Source organism: Manis pentadactyla, chromosome 1, assembly GCF_030020395.1.
Source record: "Manis pentadactyla isolate mManPen7 chromosome 1, mManPen7.hap1, whole genome shotgun sequence".
Taxonomy (NCBI): domain Eukaryota; kingdom Metazoa; phylum Chordata; class Mammalia; order Pholidota; family Manidae; genus Manis; species Manis pentadactyla.
In genome coordinates this window covers 119226428-119248009 of record NC_080019.1, presented here as the reverse complement: position 1 = coordinate 119248009, position 21582 = coordinate 119226428, and the positions used below count along the sequence as shown (strand labels likewise).

General features: G+C 39.0%; 1 protein-coding gene across 6 annotated transcripts in view; it reads right to left on the bottom strand.

Moving 5' to 3' along the window:
- Positions 1-1590: 1590 nt before the first annotated feature.
- The window catches only part of TP63 (tumor protein p63), a 206628-nt gene continuing 186636 nt past the window's right edge, over positions 1591-21582 (bottom strand). For 4 of the 6 annotated variants that reach the window (XM_036875282.2, XM_057501104.1, XM_036875283.2 and 1 more), the window contains 4 exons: positions 11373-11530; positions 9048-9192; positions 7673-7766; positions 1591-4746 (listed from right to left, as the gene is read on the bottom strand). In XM_036875282.2, the coding sequence (XP_036731177.1) occupies positions 4450-4746; positions 7673-7766; positions 9048-9192; positions 11373-11530 (694 nt within the window). In that variant the 3' untranslated portion in view covers positions 1591-4449. Of the gene's footprint in view, positions 4747-7672; positions 7767-9047; positions 9193-11372; positions 11531-16351; positions 17800-21582 lie in introns of those variants that run through there. The other 2 variants (XM_057501110.1, XM_057501115.1) reach the window with 2 other exon arrangements.

The window sequence follows — 21582 nt, the reverse complement described above, 5'->3', positions numbered from 1 at the left end:
AATGAGCTCTTTTAAATTCTAAGTATCTGAAATCTAATGCGTATCTTGCACTTAACAGCACTTATCAATTTTCAGTAGCCACATATCAAGTGCTCAGTAGTCACATGCAGCTAGTGGCTACCATGTCAGACAGCACAGTTTGGACAATTCCACCAGTCTTCCTTTTTTCCTAAATGTTAGTCTTTTATGCTTTGGCTCATTGGAATTGATGACTGTTAAGTAGGGATCAAGTGATGCCTAGAATGGTAAGAAGAGAAAATGTCTTAAGATATGGAAAAACAAAATCACTAACTTTCCATAGTACATTTTAAATTTATAAAAGGGTGTCACAGACCTTATGATAATTGTTAAGAAATAAATTTTATTCTTTTTTAAAAAAAGTAGTTTTGGAACTCTTAAAGTTCAATAATAGAACAAGCTAAAAAATCGGCCCCAAACCTTACCAGTCAACTAAAATAAGCATAGGGAAGGACATTTCACATATGTCATCAGTGAACTGCAAATGAAAATGATGAGATACCACTACACATCTATTAGAATGGCCCAAATCCAGAGTGCTGGCAACACCAAATGCTCTGAAGGATGTGGAGCACTGGGAGCTCTCATTTATTGCGAATGGAGATGCAAAATGGTACAGCACTGAGAAGACAAATTTGGCAGTTTCTTATACAACATATTCATACCATACATTCCAGAAATTATGCTCCTTGGTATTTACCCAAAGAAGTTGAAAACTTAAGTCCACAAGAGAAGTTGCACATGGATGTTTATAGCAACTTTACTCATAATTGTCAAAATTTGGAAGCAGCCAAGGTACGCTTTAGTAGGTGAGGAACAAGTAAACTGGTGCATCCAGACAATGGATTATTATTCAATGCTAGAAAGAAATGAACAATTAAGCCATGAAAATATATGGAGGAAAGTTTAATGTGTATTACTAAGTGAAAGAAGTTCATCTGAAAAGACTACACACTGCATGAGTTTAGCTATATGACATTCTGGAGAAGGTAAAACAATGGAGACAGTAAAAGTGGTTACGAGGAGTTTTTGGGGAGAGAAGGATGAGTAGGTGGAGTACCAAAGAAGTTTAGAGCAGTGAGACTCCTGTATGATAATATAAGAGTGGATACATGCCATTATAAATTTAACGATATCAGTACTACATATTATCCACAATGTTTTTCTGTAAAATTATTTATTAATGCTTTTCCCACATACAACCAGGGTAATCTGTATCCCACCCTTGCAGTGCTGAGGAGGTCATTGCTGAACACTATGAGAAGGTCACTAAATTAGACCTTAGGTATACTTACAGTCAAGTACCTGTCCCAAAAACTCATTCTGATCACAACCAAATAGAGTATTAAAACTGTGAGCATCTCATGCACCAAATGATACCTTCCTGGTCTTTCTTACTTAGCAGATTGGCTAAAATAATAAATCAATGATTAGTTATTCTGAGATGTGGTAAAGTTTCTTTCAGTGTCTCTTCCTCTTTCTTAATGATTTAAATAAGACCAAAGGATGGATGGACAGACACACACACACACACACACACACACACACACACACACACACACACAAACACCATTTCTCAATGCATTTTTTATTTATTTTTTAATTTTATTGCATGTCCTGGCAAACATAAGTGGCTTATAGATTTGCCTCTGGCTCACCAAAAGCCCATTACACAAAATACCAAACGACAAGCAACTGAAGCTTAAAAAAAGTATTATATCTATAAGAAAGAAACTTTCAAAAACATTAATAAAGCATATAAAACATTTGACATTTACTTAATTTTTGTACAATTATAAAAATAATAAAAAAAAACACAACCCTTTAACATTCAACATCCCACATACTGTATTTTAGGGGCATATCAAGAAAACAAAAGGTAAATGGATTTAATGAAGGAAGTTCTATTCTCCATTTCTGTTTCTAATCACCTTCAAACAAAACCTATCCATCCTTCAGCTAACTGCATTTAGCTGAGGCCAGCAGAACTCCATTAAGCCCACTCCCCCTTGTCTGTCCTTATTATGCTTTCACCCCTTATCCTAGCTATTCATACACTCAAATTGCATAATTTGCCACCAGGACACAAGATCAGTAGTTTTGCCTAGCCTTGGCTAATGCCAAACCCATAAGATACAATACAGGAATTTCTGAGTCCCTAGTGCCATCCAAATAGTGCTGAAATAGCGCAAAAGAAGTCCTAGGTTTATTCAAACACTCAGGACAGTAGAGGAAGCCACTGTCCTCAAAGCATTGCCAAGGCACAGCTTTCATTCTTCCCCTAATAGGTTTTCAAAGCTGCATGCTTGTTCTACAAATTAACAGTGCTTATTATCGTTTAAGCACAAAAACTTTGAAATCAAGGACTCACTCTCTTTAACACACAAAATAAAAAAAATAATAAAAAAATTACTTCCCCTTCCCCCCATCTGACAGTTACAGTATCTTTTCTTATTTGACATTGTAGTCTCACTAAATGGTGGTTCCATAAAAATATAAAAAACAATAATAATAATAAAAAAGTTTCAACTGTGGTTCTGGAAAACCCGCTATCCCAGGAAGAAAAAAAAGTATGCAACTTCACAAAACACAAAGTATGCAAATTCACAAACAAAACATATATACACTTTTCAGATGAAACTCATACATTATATTTTTGAGCCACATTAGCCCTTTTGCACTTTAAATTAAAAATGGAAGCTTATGTGCAATGATAGCCCCTTACTAGAATTCATGGAAGGATTTTAGAGCTCATTAGCATATATACAAAATATTTGTTTATGGTCTGAAAAAAATTGCTACCAAGTGTATTTGGCAGATCTAGGGGAATATTGTCATTTTCATGTTTTTCCAAAGTCTGAAAACAACTCTTGGTTTATGTGGTTCAAGCAACCCCTCTCATGGAAGGCTCACCCCTGATCTGTGGGGACATTTTTATGTCCATGCACAGTCCAGAAGAGAGTTGAATGAGGAATCTGGTTCTGTCAGATAAAGTGAAACGCCTATTGATCAAAAAAAGAAAAGTGATATAATGGTGTAACTGATGCCATTAAAAAATTGATCGCATAATCTTATGTTTTCTGAATCACTGCTCCTATTTTAACCCTGGAAAGAGAAAGACAAACAAGCTTCTACTTGGACAATTTTATAAAATAAGAGCGTCTTCAAATGAAAAATTTGCCAAATATCATCTATATTTCAAAAAGTCTTCTAAGAATTTCAGATCGTGGCTTACTGAAATCTCATACTGCTTAGTGGAGATTCAATATTTCTGTATGACTCCTGGTTTTCCTGGGTATTTTTAATAGACATTACAACTTTACTGTAAGAACTAGATTGATGGCATTCATTCCAATCAAATCAACCTTAATTCAAATAAAGGCAGCATATCTGTAACTGAGTTAGTCAGTCTAATAGTAAATTTTAATTTTAAGGCTTTTATAATGGCAACATATGTTTTTCCAATATATACAAAGAGATAAGGCATCTGGAATTAAATAGGAAGCAGAAGTGGTGGTGGGGGTGCATTGCCAATATACCCAGATATATGGTACTGGGTGTTTTTGAATTGGCTGCATGGACTTTCAAGAATTTTTGCCATGACCCACATTCCACAATCCCAACTAAAAGTAAGGGAGAATATTTCCTTACCTCTAGTGTGTGATAGTGTGAACATGGACTTTTTCTTATAATTGGACTACCTAATCCCAAGGTAAACCATCATTAAGAGTAGGGATGTCAGTAGCATGAAGTACACTGACATAGAGAATTGTGTACATATGTATATAGTCTCACCCACATAATAAGTAATGGTCAGTACAATCTGAATCTATCCAAAGGTTTGACAGAGCATGTGCTTAGCATCAAAATAACTGGAGGGACTTAATACAGCTTTGTCACTCACATGTGCCATAAAACACTAGGTACCTATTAGTACAATGCTATTTCTCGAGAGAAGTATAGATAAGCCATCCAAAACAAGTAAACTAAAAAAAAATAAGTCAGCAAGTGCAACTCAATTTCCTTTCTTTTAAATTACATTTTAAACAATACTCAATGCCCCCACCCAAAAATATATACCAGGTATTTATATATTTATATATATAGTCTTAGACTATAAAGGTGAAAATGCTTTATGAAAGTCCATGAGAGAGCTCTGCAGCTTAGGGAGACACCATCGGCTTTTTTGCTCACTTCTACCTACCCACGACAACTTCGGTCCTGCAAGCAACAGATTTGAAGGCTTAAAGCCAGAATCAGAATCAGATGCCAGGTAGGTAAAAGGTAGCCGCTCGCCTCTCCTTCTCTTAAGAAATCAGACTGCGAAGAGGAAGGAGAGGAACTAGGAAGAATGCATTGAATGCCAAGCAGTAGTGCCTTGCAGGGAGGTGTGCAGATGGGAAGAGACTGGAAGAGCTCACACAGCAGTGCTCACTCTCCCTCCTCTTTGATGCGCTGCTGCTTGTTGCGCCGAGCATCCATGTCAAAGTTGAAGTCATTCCACTCATCACGGGGAGGGAAGGAGATGGTCTGGCGGAGGGTGAAGCGCACAGCATCGATCACACGCTCGCCCCGGGTCTCACTGGAGCCCACGCTGACGGTAGAGGCACCACTTGGGGTCCGCAGGAGGTGGGGAGGGGAGGAGAAATCGTGGAGCTGCCGGTGGTCCAGGATGCCTTTCCAGATGGCATGTCGGAATTGCTCAGGGATTTTTAGACTTGCCAAATCCTGAGCAATAGAGAAGGGCATCAGGGAGAATTAGGACCAAGAGACAAGTGGCCGTTTAGTCCACACCATTTGGTCATCCCCCCAGTGCTCTGGCTTAATTGACCTGAATTTATATTGAACCTTCAATTGTAAAATCAAGTTAGCTCTCTCATGACTTTTGGCACTATACATAACCAGGCACAAAGGCACAGCCTCTAGGTGCCATCTCTGTTGTGGATAACAGTTCACTTATTCTCTACCAATCTCAGTTTCTTCATTGGTAAACAGGGAGAAGAGTTAGATCAGAGGGCAAAAAGTCCCAAAACAAAAGTGCAAGGTAGTTTTCCTTCCCACTCACAAATCTACATGGCTCTAGTCAGTAGAAGACAGACATTAATGAAATGTCACCACCAATTAAAGGAGGCAATGAGAAGAAAAGATACTAGTCAGTACTGAACACAGTGTACATGCCAGGCACTGAACTAACTTATTTTATAGTCATGATCTCATTTGGTGCTCAGATTAGTGGTAGATCTTACTACCTATTTTATAGATAGAAAAGCTGAAGTTCAGAGAGGTTAACAAGTCTAAAGGTGTACAACTAAGCGAATGACTTGTAGGGATTCAGGACCACCTCTGAGCCTAAAACTGCCCTAATGGCCAAAAGGTCTCTTGGTGTTTGGATAAATCAGGGTATCAAAATACAAAGTATGTGTCAGTGTTCTGTGGATGGTGGTGAAAGGTGATCTTCCCAGTGGCACCTCTTACATTTATCTGTGTTAGCCCTTCATTAGCTTGTTTCAATAATGGCTCGTGTTTTTTATGGAGCAGCATTGTGGATAGGAAAATCACTGTGCTTGGAGTCAGAAAACTTGACAGAGGTTCTTCTCTTGTCACTGACTGACTCTAGACCTTCACTGAGTCACTTGTTCTCTACTGACCTTCAGTGGTAAACTGGGATACAATTCCTTTTCTTGGTCAACATATATTGTGGACTCATGCGTAAGTGTGAGTATGAAAACATTTTGCAAATTATAAAGCACACTACATAAATCTTAACCATTTATATTATTACTATATTATATTATTATTAACCCATCCTTGCCTCTTAGAGGGGATACCTAATGAAAACTCCCCAAATTTAACCACATCCCTTTTCCTGAAAGGGCTACCAAACAACTTAGACAAGCTGAAAAGAGGTATCTATTTCCAGTAATGAGATGGAAGAAGCTGAGGTGAGGATGCAGAAATTAGAGAGTTTCCCAGTATCTTCCAATTCAGAATTTTGCAGTATGGGCATCCCGATGTCCTGTTCCAGCAGAAGAATACATTATAAGGAAGGTAGTCCAGAAATAGATAAGTACGCATAGATCCTTATGCTTTTGGAATAAGTCCCAATAAGCCCAAAACTCTGTGTGTACTAGATTCCATTACTCTTCATGACTCTCTGGATAGATCTGAACTTAAAAATGACAGAGGAGAAAGCTGTGGCCCAGAGACTGGCCCAAGACCTGGCCAACACCCGTGGAGATGGGCTTGTGGAGAGTATCTGTGGATCTCAACGGCCAAGGGAGCCTCCTGACACACTCCCCAGGCAGAACAAGTGGGCATGTGGAAGGTAAAACTTTAAAAACACAGGGAAGGGACAAATGCCCCGTTCCATCACGTGGGGCTCTCAAACACAGAGTAACTCTGCTCTCTTCACTGGATGGATGTCATTGTAAAGTTTTCTGAAACCTGTTGGAACTTACTGCAAAGCTCTCTCTCTATAGTTTTTAGTAATCATTTATTCCATCAGGGAGCAGCAGACAGGGATGACTTATGGGGTAGCGAGGGCTGGGCATAGGGGCAGCACAGCACATTCCTGGCACCACAGGGCTGGGCACTGTCATGCTACAGGGGCATCTCTAGTATCGGTGCTCAAGGAGGGGAAGAAAGAGGTCCCAACTACAGAAGCGGCAGCAGAGGCAGAGTATCTTCTTCCACCAGGCCAGAGGCCCTCTGGAAGCTGGAAGAGAGGACAGTAAACCCCAAAGAGAGAAGCATGAAGAGCAGCCCAGGAGGAAAACCAGTTTGCCATCAACCAGAACAATATGAGCTCCCCATGCAAAGTTGCTCAAGAAGAGGTGTAGGAAGCAAGAAAAAGTCCCCATCCATCCAGCTCATTCAAAACAAAACAAAAAACAAATGGAAGAATATCAGAGCTGGAAGGGAGTGGTTCTGAACCCAGTTTGATAAACTGAGGCCCAGAGAGGCAAAGTGATTGATTACCTCACGTTCTCAGTGCTACTAAAAAGCATGGTTGGAACTTGAGCCCCTGACCAGTGATCTTTTCCTGTGTTCACTGCTTTGATAGAGATGAAAATGAGTGAGCATATGGCTCTCATTGTGAGAAACAGATGAAACCCCCACCCCTACAGAAAGTCCTGTGTTAAAGAAAAGCAGAACAGGCCAGTTAATAGAGTTAAAGATCAGAAGCTTACACCTCAGTTTTCTAGTATTGGTTCCCTCATCAGCTCATCATGGCAAATGACTCTGTTACCATCTCTCCATGCCTTAAAGTGAGAATAAAATCACCTGCTTCCTGCTTTCCTCCCTGGGGTCTAAACATCCAAAATGTTATCTGAATTCTTTAGAGATTACACATTTCTTGAAGGTGGGAATTAGATGTCCTCTTTCCCACTCTGCATAAAGTATGCATGCAATGGACAATGGTCGGCTCCTCAGACAAGCTGAGGACGTCTGATTGCTAAGCTTCTCATGTGTACAGGCTGAGGCCTAGGAATGTTTCTGATATGGGTACGGGTCCCATCAAAATTGAGGATTGGGGCAGGGGTATGACAATAACAAATTTTAAAACCAAGAGGAATTGAACTACAAGGTGGCTGTCACCAGAGGGAGGAAACGAAGGAGTGAAACTCAAGAGAAAAGTCTAACAGTTACTTACATCCATGGAGTAATGCTCAATCTGATAGATGGTGGTCAGCCCCTGGGTCGTGAAATAGTCCAGACATGATGAACAGCCCAACCTCGCTAAGAAACTGCAGAGGGAGGAGGGAAGAGGAAGGAGGAACAGAAAAAGAAAAGTTCACCCCAATGGCATTGGCGAGATAAAAGAAAACGCAACATTTTTCCCTGGACGCCCTATAAGAGTGACTGGGGGCAGGAAAAAAATAAGTGGGCCTTGGATTTGAGGTTTGGGATGATTAGTGACTTGAACTTCAGGTCCACAGAAATTAAAATCAACTGTGAGGATTCCTGCGGAGCAGTGATTTTCAAGTGGTAACTGATAGAATTCTAGGGGTTCTATGGAGGTGCCTTAGGGGCCACTGCAGGGGTGAAAGGAAGGAGTCCAGTCATCAGTGTCTCTGCCTGCTCACCTCCTGGCTCCTCACTTCCAAAAGAGCATCATCTCTACTTTAACCGTATTTGGGGTTTTTGAGAATGGCTTAGAAAAAAATTGCAGGCCACTGTACTACGAAGTCATAAATACTTCTTTTTCAACGTTACGTCCTCTTCAGAATACAGATACCTCCTTATCAGTGCTGGTCTCACACTGCTGATGCCACCAGATGCTGGGCGCAATAAGCCATGCAATTCGCCATCTCGCTGACGGACACTGCTGGCACTCTTGTGTCAGTCACATGGGGATCGACACACATGATTCCGGTGGACAAATGAGAGAATCATTCTGCATATGAAGCAGGGGCAGACGATGTGCACAAGGCATGATACATGCTTCTATGGGAAATATCTGTCAGGTTCCATGCATTTCTGTCTTCTGGCTACCTAAACTTCCCTGCCTAGGAAGTACCCGTTTCCATATGGAAAAGCAGTGGAGACCGTCAGGTTCTTGAAAATGCCTGCCATTTTTGCTAACGTTAAAACTTTTTTATGGACAACTGCAAAATGATGATCCCATGGTGGCTGAGAGCTATGAGGCCTAGAGAGCAGGAAAGGGAGCAAGATAGCAAGTTCATGGCCCTCTGTGGGAACCCCAGCCCTGAGCACCAATTTGAAGGCCACAATAGACAATGTAAAACTCTGAGGGAGGCAGGAGGGAGTAACTGAAGATGGGGAGAACAGGCATGAAAAATTATGCCTATAAACCTGCATTTTCACTTTTCTGCATGCAATTATAGTTGTTTTTCCTTGATTAAACACTGGTGATCATTCCACAGATCAGAGAGAACAGTGGTGGAACTTCAACCATAGGGCTGCTTTCTTTCTTTCCAACTGTGCTTTTGACTTTGACAGCGTCCACCCACCACCACCCAGAGATGCTTCGGGCAGGCCCGCAGGGGCACATGCTGTGGACTCACCTGACAAGGCTGCAGTCTGTGGGGTACGGAGGTGGGGGGGTGCAGTGGGAGGTGGATGGCATGGAGAGTGGGGGAGGCAGGGCTTGGGTGGGGCTGAGTCCATTCATGTCTCCAGCCATTGGCATGTGGGTGCCCATCATAGGAACTGAACAGAAGCAGGAGGAACAGACAGGGTTACTGCAGTCATCACATCCCAGCATCCCAGGGGTCCATCTGACCTGGTTTACACTTACAAGGACCTATTCTACCAGCTTTCCTCTTGGGTCTTGTCCCTGTACCTGTTCAAGCATCCTGCATCTCAACGAGCAAAGCAGTCACCAATCTCCAAACTAATTACACACTTCCTGATCCCTGTGCATTCTCTTAGGACAATCTCTTCCCTTCTTTCTCTACTTCTAAGGCACAGTCCAGTTGTTCATTGCTCCTGAGGTTAATGTAGCCCCCTTTGTTTTTGCCTTCATGGGTTATATTTCTGTCTCCCTCACTAGACTAATCTCCTCAAGCCTGGAGTTTAGACCTTATATGTGTCTAGATACCCCCAGACTGTAACACAATGTTTGGCACAGAGCAGATGCTCAGAAAACTTAGGTTAGATGAACAGATGAACAAATCTGTGAATGACAGAGTGAGCTTTGGAATATTTGTTTGGGAATAGGAATATTTATTGTAATATTTGTAGGGGACTAGAGGCCTAATAAGGAAGGATGCAATTAAAGATTTCAGCTCTTATTGTCCATTTCAGGGTTACAGTGATTGTTTTTTTTTCTAAACTGTAATTATAAACATTCCTTTACAGAGAAGATAAGTTTAATATCCATGATATTCATGAAACAAATAAGCAAATGTCTTCAGGTCAAAGAGCAAAATAGTAACATAACTACAAAAAGATGAATGTAATTCCCCTCTACTTTAGTGAATGGTAGTAGTGTGCCAAAGGGAGAAGGCCTCCAATGCCACCTGGCCAGCGAATGCACACAGGCTTGTCGTGTCTCACTGGTTTCCCCTCTGACTTCCCTGAGGACATCCAAGGAAAATCGTGAAGTATAAATGAGAAAAAATGGGCAACATGGAAGTGACACAAATGTAAAGGATCATCACCATTACCACTATTGTGTCATCCCAAGTAAAAGTTGAGGACTCTAAGGTACCACAAAAAAGAAAAGAAAGTGAAAAAAATAATTGATTCCTGGTCCTTTTATGGTCAAAGTAGCAGACCTGTCAAGGGGTCAGATTTTGAGCCTTAAGGTGCATTTACCACTAGTGAGAGAGCAGACTGGCTCTAAGGTCACCGTCGCCTCTCCAGGGAACCATGCCGCCTCTGTCTCATTAAAACATAAATAGCCATCAGACCATAGAAAGTCACAATCCTAGCCTTCTTAATTTATTAAGAAAACTCATTCTCTTCAAGATGACACTGAAGTGCAAATTTGAAGGCTTGATCAGAATAATGAAGGATTTAAAAGGACAAGATTGAGGCTTTCTTTTATGTTGGGAATTACAGGATAACATGTACTGTGCTCAGCCTTTTGCATCTCTGAGGATATTATACATCCTTCTGCATTTTTACCATCCTTTTTTAATTTCTAGTTTCATATCAAGTTTGCTGTATTTAGTTCTTGTGGACAAGGCAGGTATATTTACAGCAAAGCTTTGTTCCAGTCACCATCCACTGAAGGCCCACTTCTCACATTGTCTCCTATAGCTATACTTTGCTGATATGAGGAATTTGTGTGTGAGTAAGTAAAAGGGAAATTCCTTTCTCTATGTCAATTCCTTAACAACGGTGGATGGTATAGAATAAGTGAGTTGAGAAGACGAAGACTGTAGGGACTCAGAGTTACACCGTGTCAAATGTGCAGAGTAATCGTTTCATGAATGGGAAACTGAGCATTAAAGCAGAGAGGTGACATGTCCTTAGTTACATACTCATCTAATACTGCAATAGAGTCCAGACTACAATCTATTTCTTTAGATTTTAAGTCCACTGCTCCATGCTACCTCGCACATGTTGGATATATTTCATTTTGGCTATCTCAAAGGATGTAGGCCCCTTCCAGGTTGACCAGAAGTGGGCTTTTCTTTTCACAGAGATCCTTATCCCTACCTGGAAAGGAACAGCCTTCTCCATCTCTACCAATGTGCTTTGTAATGAACCACACACCTCAAAAGTGGGAAAAAGCTCAAGCCCCTCAACTTCCATCTGTTCTGTCCCACTGAGCTTCTTACTTAGCTTAAGAGCAAGCTTTTCCCCCCTCCCGGAGCAGAGACTTCCCCTCCACTAGCCCTGCTGGTCCATCAGCTGCAGCCACAAGGAGATGCTCTTACTGTTGGCTCCCATGCCATCAGGAATGGTGGTGGGAGTGAGGGCGTTGCGCTGCTGAGGGTTGATAAGCTGGCTCACAGAAGGCAGTTTGTTCATGCTGTTCATTTTGTTCAGAGGTGGGGAGCTGTTACCGTACGAAGACTGAGACTGCATCGAGGTCCTAGGAACACAAACATGGGAATGATGGTGAGCAACGGACAGAGATGAGTGAGGACAGGTCATTTCCAACGAGTCTCAGACTAAAACACGGCCATGAACTGTACCCTTGAAAACTATTCTTCCAGGATTGATGACAAGTTATTTGTGTATGCATCTGAGAAATTTCTGACTATGGAGTGGTCACAAGGCTATCATCAAATCCTATTTTTCCTGAATGTGTAGAGTACAAAGGTGAATATCTTCCTAATGCATCTCCTTTGTAAAATGGAAAATAATTGCATTCTCTGTTTTTCCTCTATTTTTTTCTCTATCCCTTTTCCCCTCTCTTGATTTTCAACTCAAACTAGCTTGAAAAACCAATAAGGGAAAAGAATTGAATGAAGACCCAGTGGCTTAGAAAGACACAGAGATCCCCAGCTCAAATTGCAGCTGAGGCATTTCATTTGTAGCTTCCTAGGCCACTGGGGATACGCAGGAAATAACTGCAAAGCTGATCGCACAGGGCACTCAGCAGCACACCCTGCCGTCATGCAGAGGTCCCAACATAGAAGCACGCTTTCTCAGCTTAAATGTTCATGGACCACGAGGGAGCCCACCAATATGCCAACAGTCTCTCCACACTAGAGAACCCTGGAGCCCAAAAGACTGTTCTGTTGACTTCCTACAAGTCTCCTGTGAGACAAAGGGGAAAAAAACAGAACAGTTTTCTATTCTGCATAGCTTCAATTTAGAAACTTACTAGAATTGGTTTGTCATACTATGCATCATTACATATGAAATTCCCTACTCAGCTGCCATTCCTGACTTTTCCTTTGCATACAGAACTAGTGATTTCTGCTAGAATCAGGGAAGGATATAGAGTCAGAAAATCGAAGTTTAAGTCTTCCTCCAGCATATTTTAGGAAGCTACAGGTCCCTGTGCAAGCCATCAAAAATCTCCGCTTTTGTTTTCTCAGATGAAAACTGTATAAACTAAATACATATACATTTACTGCATGAGTTAGATGTTAAAGGTAGGAAAACTAATAAGAAATGGTGTCATCTTAGAGCAGCTTATAGATTAGTGGCTACACAGGTATAATAATTCAAGCTACCTTGTAAGGGTATGCTGAGAACTGAAAAAGATGATGAGGAAGAACTTTATAGACTAAAGGCATTTAGAATGAGTAATTACTGTGACAATAGAATGAGGGCTGGCTTTTGAGCATGTTTCTAAGCTATGGTGAGAGACGTTCCCCTCTTACACTCCTCAAACAAAATGTATTATTTTGTCTCCTGCTGTAGCCATATTTATATTAGATGAGAGAGAAAAAAATGTAAATGTTTGATTTTTATTTGCATATATATCACACATATTTTTAAGCCTCTATAAATGAACTGAGGTGCCAAAATGGTATAATAATGTTTGAAAAAATAATAAAAAGTGGCTCTAGCACCTGAGTGCTGCAGTGGTATGCTTGGTCTGTGAAGCTGTCCGTCCGTATTCTCCATATTTACAGGAGCCAGGGAGGGCCCCATTCCATGTCATTGTAGAGTCACAACTAGAGGAATTCAAACAATATACTGCATGTGTATTTGCATAAATGAGTATGATAATTAATGTGCAGTTACAATTTAGCTGCATTTCATAAGCATTACCTTTAAGGTAGAAAGATACTGATTTTTTTAATTTTAACTCTTCTCAAGAACTCACATTAGAGATCCATGTTATATAAACAGGTATTTATATAATAAACCCTCCCAATTGTAAGATTCTTCAGATTATCAAGTTCTTTATCTATTTTCTGAATGATTGGCACATCATGGAGGACATGGGGTGGCAGAAATCCCTATGCCTATATACACATGGGAAAATATAAGGATCTAGGAAATAAAATGTGGCCAAGCCACACATTGCCAAATGATGAGTTGAGAGGTCACATGGGTCCTAGCCCAAGAGTTATTTCTTTCATTCTATAGCACCTTCCCAGAAATAAGACAGTGATGGGCAACAGGTTATAGAATCAAGAAATGGGTAAAGTGGTAAGAGAAATGTAGGAGACCAAGACAGACCAAAGAGCAAGGGAAGGAGTAAAGGAAGCCCACACTGTCATCAAATCTTCCCCGTGTAGGAGTCTTGCATAAGAACACACTTGGATATGCTTAGGAACACCTCAAGTCCTTATCAGAGTACAGAAAAGCACAGGGCAAGGCAGCCAAGGCAAGCTTTGCCTGGTGCTGCTTCTCTCTTTTCCCATGTAAGATGCCAGGTTGCCCAGACCGCAGAGACAGGTTGATCCTCTGTCACGTAATGAAACCTCTATTCATCTCTCTCATTCCCCTATATCAATCAAGTGTACAGAAGATCTAAGGGAAGCATTGCTTGAACCATTAAGGTCCATCATTATAAAAATATAAATATAGGAAGGCTTTGATTTTTTATTTTAAGTCAATAAAAAAGCTTTGCATTTTCCCTGAACCCTTGGTTTTAGTAGATGCCTATTCCCAAATCCTGTTACAATTCCCTTCTCTCTTTCCATTTTTAACATTTTATCACTTCATTTACAATAGTCCATCTAAACTACTTTTAAGGAAGGAAGTTAGGTCAGAAATTGCAGATGAACAAAGAACTAAAATTTTGGAGTCCACCAAAACATCTAGGTTCACCTTTTAGGTCCGACATAAATTGAATGACTTGGATATATTATGCAGGTCTCATGAGTCTCATTTTCCAGATCTGTAGACAGCGTGATACGCACCATAGAAGAGTTGGTGTGATGACTAAATGAGATGGACATTGCCCTCTAACTTGTAGTACTCAAAAAATTGCTTCCCTTCCCTCTTTCCCTCCAGACCTAAATGTTTATGACTCCAAATTTGATTAAGGGGATAAGAGGCATCAGTTTAAAAATTAATAGAAGGAAGTGGCAAGAATTCTTAATGGAGCAAATCCAGGCATTAGGTGAGTGGATGAATGGGGATAAGACAGTCTGAAAAGGCCAGGAATTCTGAATGTGTCTCATTTACTACAGAGGTGAGTATGAAAGCCACAGGGAGGAAGGTCAGGGCAGTCACTTACTGCTTACAATGTCTGAAATAAAAGGAGCATTCTGGTAATTGCTATGTAATGCAGAAAAGGGAGCAAGGCTGAATACCTTTGTTGTAATGAAGAACAACATTTTTTTTTCTTTCCAATACATCACAGTCCTTGAGTAGATAATACCAAAGACTGCTAGGGAATCTGAAGAGATGGAAGAAGTTTTTGAGGACAGCAGGACCTGTGCCATTACGGTTTTCTCTGCCCTTCCACCACCAAAAATAGCCCCCAAAACAAACAAGGTAAAAACACAGCTCTTCTCAGAAAAATAACAAGGTGTAAGCCTCAAGTTGTTTTCTCTAGAGGTGTACTACATTTTTCTAGGAATTCAATATAACAGAGACGTAGAGAAGCATGTTCCATGTAATTTTTACTTTTGAGGAGAAATCCTAGTAGTCAAGTCCCAGGTCTTAACACTAATGATTTAATTGTCTATATACATTGCGCAGAATAAAAGTCAGTATCTCAGACTCTAAGTGATCTTAAGATCATTCAGGATTAGAAAATGAGTTTCTTGATATCAAGTCTAGTGGCTATCTATGTGGTAGAGAGTCAACATTTTTGAGAAGACCTAAATGTAAAGTCATCTTCACCTGACTGGAGATGCCTAGAATTCAACCACATATTCCTTCTTTTGCCTTAAATCTTTCATTGCCAATTAAAAAGCAACTCCATAGTAGAATCTGGTACTACCTCTGGGTAAGTATTTCACTAAACCATTTCTGGAGTACATACTTTCTCTCAGAATCAAACCATTTCAAAGAGGAGAAAGGGATATTGGGGTAGAACAAAATACCTCTGGTATGAGAAAGGTAAAAAAAGGGAAGACATGGAATATCAGAAAAGGAATTTTTTTCCCTCTAAATTTTGCTCAGTACCTCGCTTGTAACCTTTCTTTCTAATTGGGTATTTTTACTTGTAAAGACAAAAGGTAGCATATATTCCATCAGTTCAAATGCATTTATATAAAATGTATATATACTATACACACATTGAAAACTTACATAAAAATAGCATGAAAGAAAAAATACTTCTGAAAGAAAAATTAAATGTTAAAAAACTAAACACACTTATTATCCCTTTAAGGGATTTCTGGATCCCTTAAAAATGATTAGAAAGTTATTAGATTAATTGAAAACAATTTACCAATATAACAAGATCTAATTTTACTAATATACTTTTATTGCTAACATAAAAAATGTTTTTTCTGAGGTATTTATCTAAGGTCCTTCCTTGATTAATTATTTTTATATAAGACAATTATTTTGAAGCTTTTAAAATAATTATTCAAAGATCATAACATACCGTAATTTTTTTAAAGCATTAGATAACAGGGTTTACTACAGATTTCTGGATGAACATTTGCTAATGCCTATGTCATGGAAGCCAAATTAGTTAATAAATTTGGATTTGATTAAACTCTGGTGAATTTGTAACTTAAGATATATTAACAAATGATACTATAGTGTCTAGCTCCTTATAATGACCTTAAACACACATAGGGCTAAAACATCTTCAGGTGAGTGTAGGCATTGAAATTTATTTTTAGGATTAATGACCTTGATACAGAATATCTTAAATAAAAGTGCCAAATACTGACAGAAGTGTAGACAGAACCAAAGTGACTGTTTTCTTCTTGTTCTTTAGACTTCTACATGTACTTCAGGCATTTAAATAAAAATATCTAGTGTTTAAGGAATTTAAAAAAAAGCAAAAGAGACAGAAAAGAAAAACTGCAAGATAAACCAAGATGCAAAAGTTTATTGAAAATTAAAATCACACATCCATAAAGCAACAGCCTCAATAACAAGAAATCATTGCTGCGTTGACACAGAAAAAAAGAGCTGGTGATCTGGTATGGGAGATGCAAGGAGGGGAGGAGCTTTTTAAAGTCTTCATACTGTTATTTTAAAACATATATATATATTTTTAATGGAAAGAAAAACAGATTTGCTTTGAGCCAAAATAAAGTCATCTATGTTTAATTTTCTATGTTTTTCTATGTTTCATTTTTAGGCAGGAATATTGATTTTAACATGTGTCTGCTTGAACATCATTTAAAACTTAAATCTCCAGGACAAAGGATTTTGAACAGTGTCAGTCATCTGGCTAGTGCTACAGTAGGACTGAGGGATAGGAACGTCAATCAAGCAAATAATGAATTCAGTGAGAGGACTTTGACCTCCACTTGGGGCACTGAAGAATCATATATAATTGTCTGGAAGAATGCTACTGATGTGGTTTTACCCTTCTATTAAAATGACAAAAATAAGTTTACCTGCCTTGGGGTCCGAACAACAGTTTGAGGGGTAGGTGTCTGGGGCTTCCAAGAGCAAGGAGACTATCATGTCAGATGCTCCCCGGTGGCAGTGGTAGGACCTGACACAGCACTGATGAGCTTTCTACCTACATAGGAGAGGAAGCTGCTAATACCACTAAAACAGCAAGTTCTCAAAAAGAAGAAAAGAACATCCCCCACGTTGGCTACTTAGGGTAGTTTTTTCTGACCAGCAGTACACTTGATACCTTAGTTTGTTACTATTTGCAATATAACTGCATGACCAGCATTAAAAGGGCCTGACTGAGTCTCTCAGTCACCTACAGTTTACTTATGCACAGACAATAACAACTTTTTTCTCCTTTTCTTAAAAAGATATCTTAAGTTTGAGACCTGCTCAAAAGCTTCTTTATGAGTTTTAGAAACACAACAGAAGGTAACAGAAAAGGGTTCCAATAAACATCTTAATGCCCCTCTTTCCAACCAGAGTCCCTCCCCACTCCCAAGAAACAACACAAAAGCTCATAGACAAATGCAGGGGTTCCTGACGGACCAATGCTAGATCTAAGGATACAATCTCCAGAAAATATCCTTTCTTGTAAAATTTTGTGTCCCTTCAAAAGATTTTCTCACTAGTGGCTGTGTTCCTTTGAGTAGTTGGGTCTCTCAGCCAAAGTGTCTTCAAGTCCTGCTTACAAGGGCTGTACACACACACACGTACACACCCACACACACACCCACGATACACACACACACACACACACACACACACACACACACTCAAAATACAGAAATGGGGCTCTATGGGTACACTGATCGGTTTGGAGGGCTGGAATGTCTAAAGAAGACGTCAGACTGTTTCGGGGTTTCTCTCCGGGGCTCCACAAGCTCATTCCTGAAGCAGGCTGAAAGGAGACTGCAGAGAGGAACCAGAGAAAAGAAAAGATGAAGGCTTAGGACTTCATATATTCAAATCAGTTGAATACAGAAACACATCCTTCTACCTTCATGATCATAGTGCAAACAGAGCAAAGTGCCTGTAAAACAATGTTTGCTCCTTCTTATCTACCCTCCTTTAAAATGACTCAGAGATGACTTCTTAAGATTTTTATGAAGAAGAAATGAGATAGTGGTAGTTAACTGGGAATTATCAGTGCAACTTAACAACAACAAAACAAAACAAAAAAAACACCTTCCCAGATCCCCTCTGAGACCAGGCTGGGCCCCAGCTTATTTATTCGTAACACGTTCCAGGAGTGTTTCAGTTGAGGATTACAGAGACAAGGGAGGGCCAGGAGCTTAACACTGTGCTTGGTATATTGGGCTTGATTAATTAAAACACAGAATGGAGAGACAAGAGTTACCTTAACTCTTTTGCAAAATGTTATCTGCCCAATTATGATACCTCATTACTGTTCCTGTCTAGCCCAACTATGAAGTATGAAGAAATAGGATCTTATCAGTCTGGGGACTGTGTCATCATGCATTTATAAAGAACTATTAATGAGCGTTTTGTATGTGTGCAGATTGAAATGGATAAATATCTTAATCCTTTCAGTCACAAACTTGTCCTATAAATGCATAAATCAAACTCAAGAAAGCAACTTCTGCATAATGAAGAAATCAATTATGCCACAAGGATGCCAGAAGCAAATCCTTTTATTTTGTAAAGATTGTGCAACCCCATGAACTGTTGGGGAATTGTTTCCCAGACAGTTTTTCAATCACAGTCGCTTACTCCTTGCAAAGGAACAAAGCCATTGTTACTTGGTTAGGGAAGAGATTCTGTCAATCACCTCACTGGCATGAACTGGGGTCATTTTAAAGAATATGCCAAAATATAATTAGGAGGGAAGCAATTTTCTGTCAACTAAAGAACTATAGCTTTGACCCCTTGTTTGGATATTACATTTTGGGGCTTCTCTTGCAGTGAAGGCTGAATAAGACAACATGCAGAAATCATGTTTTCTTTATGATATGAATACATGGACCATGGGGTTCAAACTTTAGGACCTAGAACTGAGATCAGTTTTGCAACAAGATATGAGAACTTAGAAAAGTTACTTAATCTATCTGAATTTAATTTGAGTTTTTCCTCATTACTAAGTCAGAGCTACTAAATCTCTGCCCTGACAACTTCCTTACACAGCTCTAAAATTCAAAAAGGAACACTGTATAAACTCTAAAAGCTTAGGCATTTCCATGACCTGTAAGGCTGAACCAAATGAAACTGTCAATATTCACCTGTTGTTGTTGTTTCTATATGAAACTCGCAATTTCAAACAAATATCTAGAAAATGTGGAGGAATTCTGAGTCAAACTTACAAACATGGTCTTAATCACAGTTATCAGTGAGAGAGAGATTTGTGTCCTCTGTTATGTCCTACATTGGTAATCCTGAAAACATTTCTTGCTTCTTCCTCAGACACATGCATCTAAGGAAAAACTAACAACATTCTTGGCTAAAATCCTAACTTAAAGAGATATAACTTCATATTGAAACCTCAAGGAGAAATACCAACTGACTGATACAGAGGGAAAAATGGGATTAGATGTTTACTTTAGTTTTATTATTGTAATTTCCTTAACTAATGAAGCAGACCAAACATTGCAATGAGCTGTGTCTTTCAAATCTGACTTATTTGAATTTGATCTGGCTGTGGACTCTCAGCCGTGGTGCATTGGGCCTCAGTTTCCCCAGCTATGGTATGAAGGGATTGGAACTATGGTCTTGAAGATCCTGCTCTGCTCCAATATTCTCTGACCTGTATTATTAATGAGTCACAATCATCATGTGACCATAAAGAAGGAAGAAACACTACTAAGGCTCCTTAGGATGTCAAATATTTGTGTTAAAATTAAAATGTATCTATACTGTAGAAACTCAAAAATAATTTTCCAGATGAAAGCAAAAGTTAGGCTAAGTAACATTTTAACAAAGTGAAGTTGACCTGAGAACAGGATGGAAGCGAAGAAGAACAATAAACTACATAAATAAATAAATAAATAAATAAATAAAAAGAAACGGATACTGGTCTAAAGTATCCACATCAAAAGATTGCTAAAAAAGGTCTCAAGTGGCATTTGCAAAGCTGTCTTAAGAATTAATGTCCCTTGAAAATATGAAAGTCAGGAATCTAATGTCAAAAATAAGTTCAATTTGTCCTTCTACGAGATCTGGCTTCTTTAAACATAACCCGTATGTTTATCCCAATGTGAGCCAATTGAGTAAAATCAAATTTCTTTTTTAAATGATATAAAACCTATTTATATCTATAATAATTTGATTTTAAAAACTCAGTGTAAAATCTATATTCCATAAAGTCTATGATCATGAAGGTAATTGTGAAGGAATTTTTAGAAAAGGAAAACCATGCACAAATGCAAAGCAAGCAGAGAGAAACACATAGTAGGAAACTAATAGAAGTAATTAAACTAAAAATATTTCATTGCCACCTTGTAGAATGTGTATTCCCTTCCCACTAATTTTCCCTCTGCTATAAAGAAAAACACAAAATATATTCCTTACCAGCATAAAATTGGTACTATGTTTTTGGAAGGGAAACCACAGGCTATTATAAGATTTTCCAAGTTGATTTATTCTCTTCAAATGATTGCCAGAGAATTAGATTTCCATTTTTCTTTGTCTAGTCATTCATGCTTTTTCTTGAAGATTTGCATGAAAATAAAAGAGCTGAAAACTCAGCTGAATAATGCATCAACTGGAGAATTTATATAAATGCATATCAATCATTGGAGAACTATGTATATATAATGTAACAAAGGCATAATTGGACCAAATGTCTATATTTTGCAAAGACTTAATTTTGCAGTCTGTTAGATTTCCATGCACAAGTAATCACAGCTGAAGTTAGCTCTTGTACACTGTAGATAGCAACTCCAATCATGCAGTGGAACTTCTAAACTGACACCACAGGGAACTATTAGGTCACTAATTCACTCTTTATCTGTGCACACATACACAAAAGTGACAATATGTCTCTAAAACCTTCTGGGTATTTTAAAGTAACACAATTTTAAGATATGTTTTCCTCTTTGATGAAATAGATTGTTTTATGATACATGAAATACAAAATAATATCCCTTCAGAGCAATGTCAGACAGACAATAAGGACGGGACAGATAACTCATCCTACGGGGCTATGTATTCTCAGACATGCCATGTTAATGAACACAAATAGCATACGGCCCTGACTGAGGAAGATCCTCTTGGCTTACAAAGTTTCTGAAAATTAACTATCCCCTTATTGTATGATCTAGACGAACTGTTTAAAATTATCCTCTTAACTTACATTATACTGAGAATAAATTTCCAGAGCTTTCTTAAGATTCAAAAGGTGTTCTGGTTAGGAATTCACCACTAAATTGTAAACTATGGAAAGGTGGGAAATTTCACCTCCCTCATCCCTATCCTTAAAGCCTTCACATAACAGGTACTCAATAAAAATTTGTGACATGAGTAGACTTAACTATTCAAGTTTTAGCTGACAATAGGGTTGCATCATTAACCATATCTTGTGCTGGAGGGGCATGCCTCTTCCTCAGACAAAAGAGATCACTGTGAAAGACTGTCGTTTTATTAGATGCTGAAATGTCACCTTAAAAATCACTTAAGGATTTCCTAAGACCTTTTAATACCTCTTTATTTTAGAGCACACGTATTAGCTTCAAAATATTC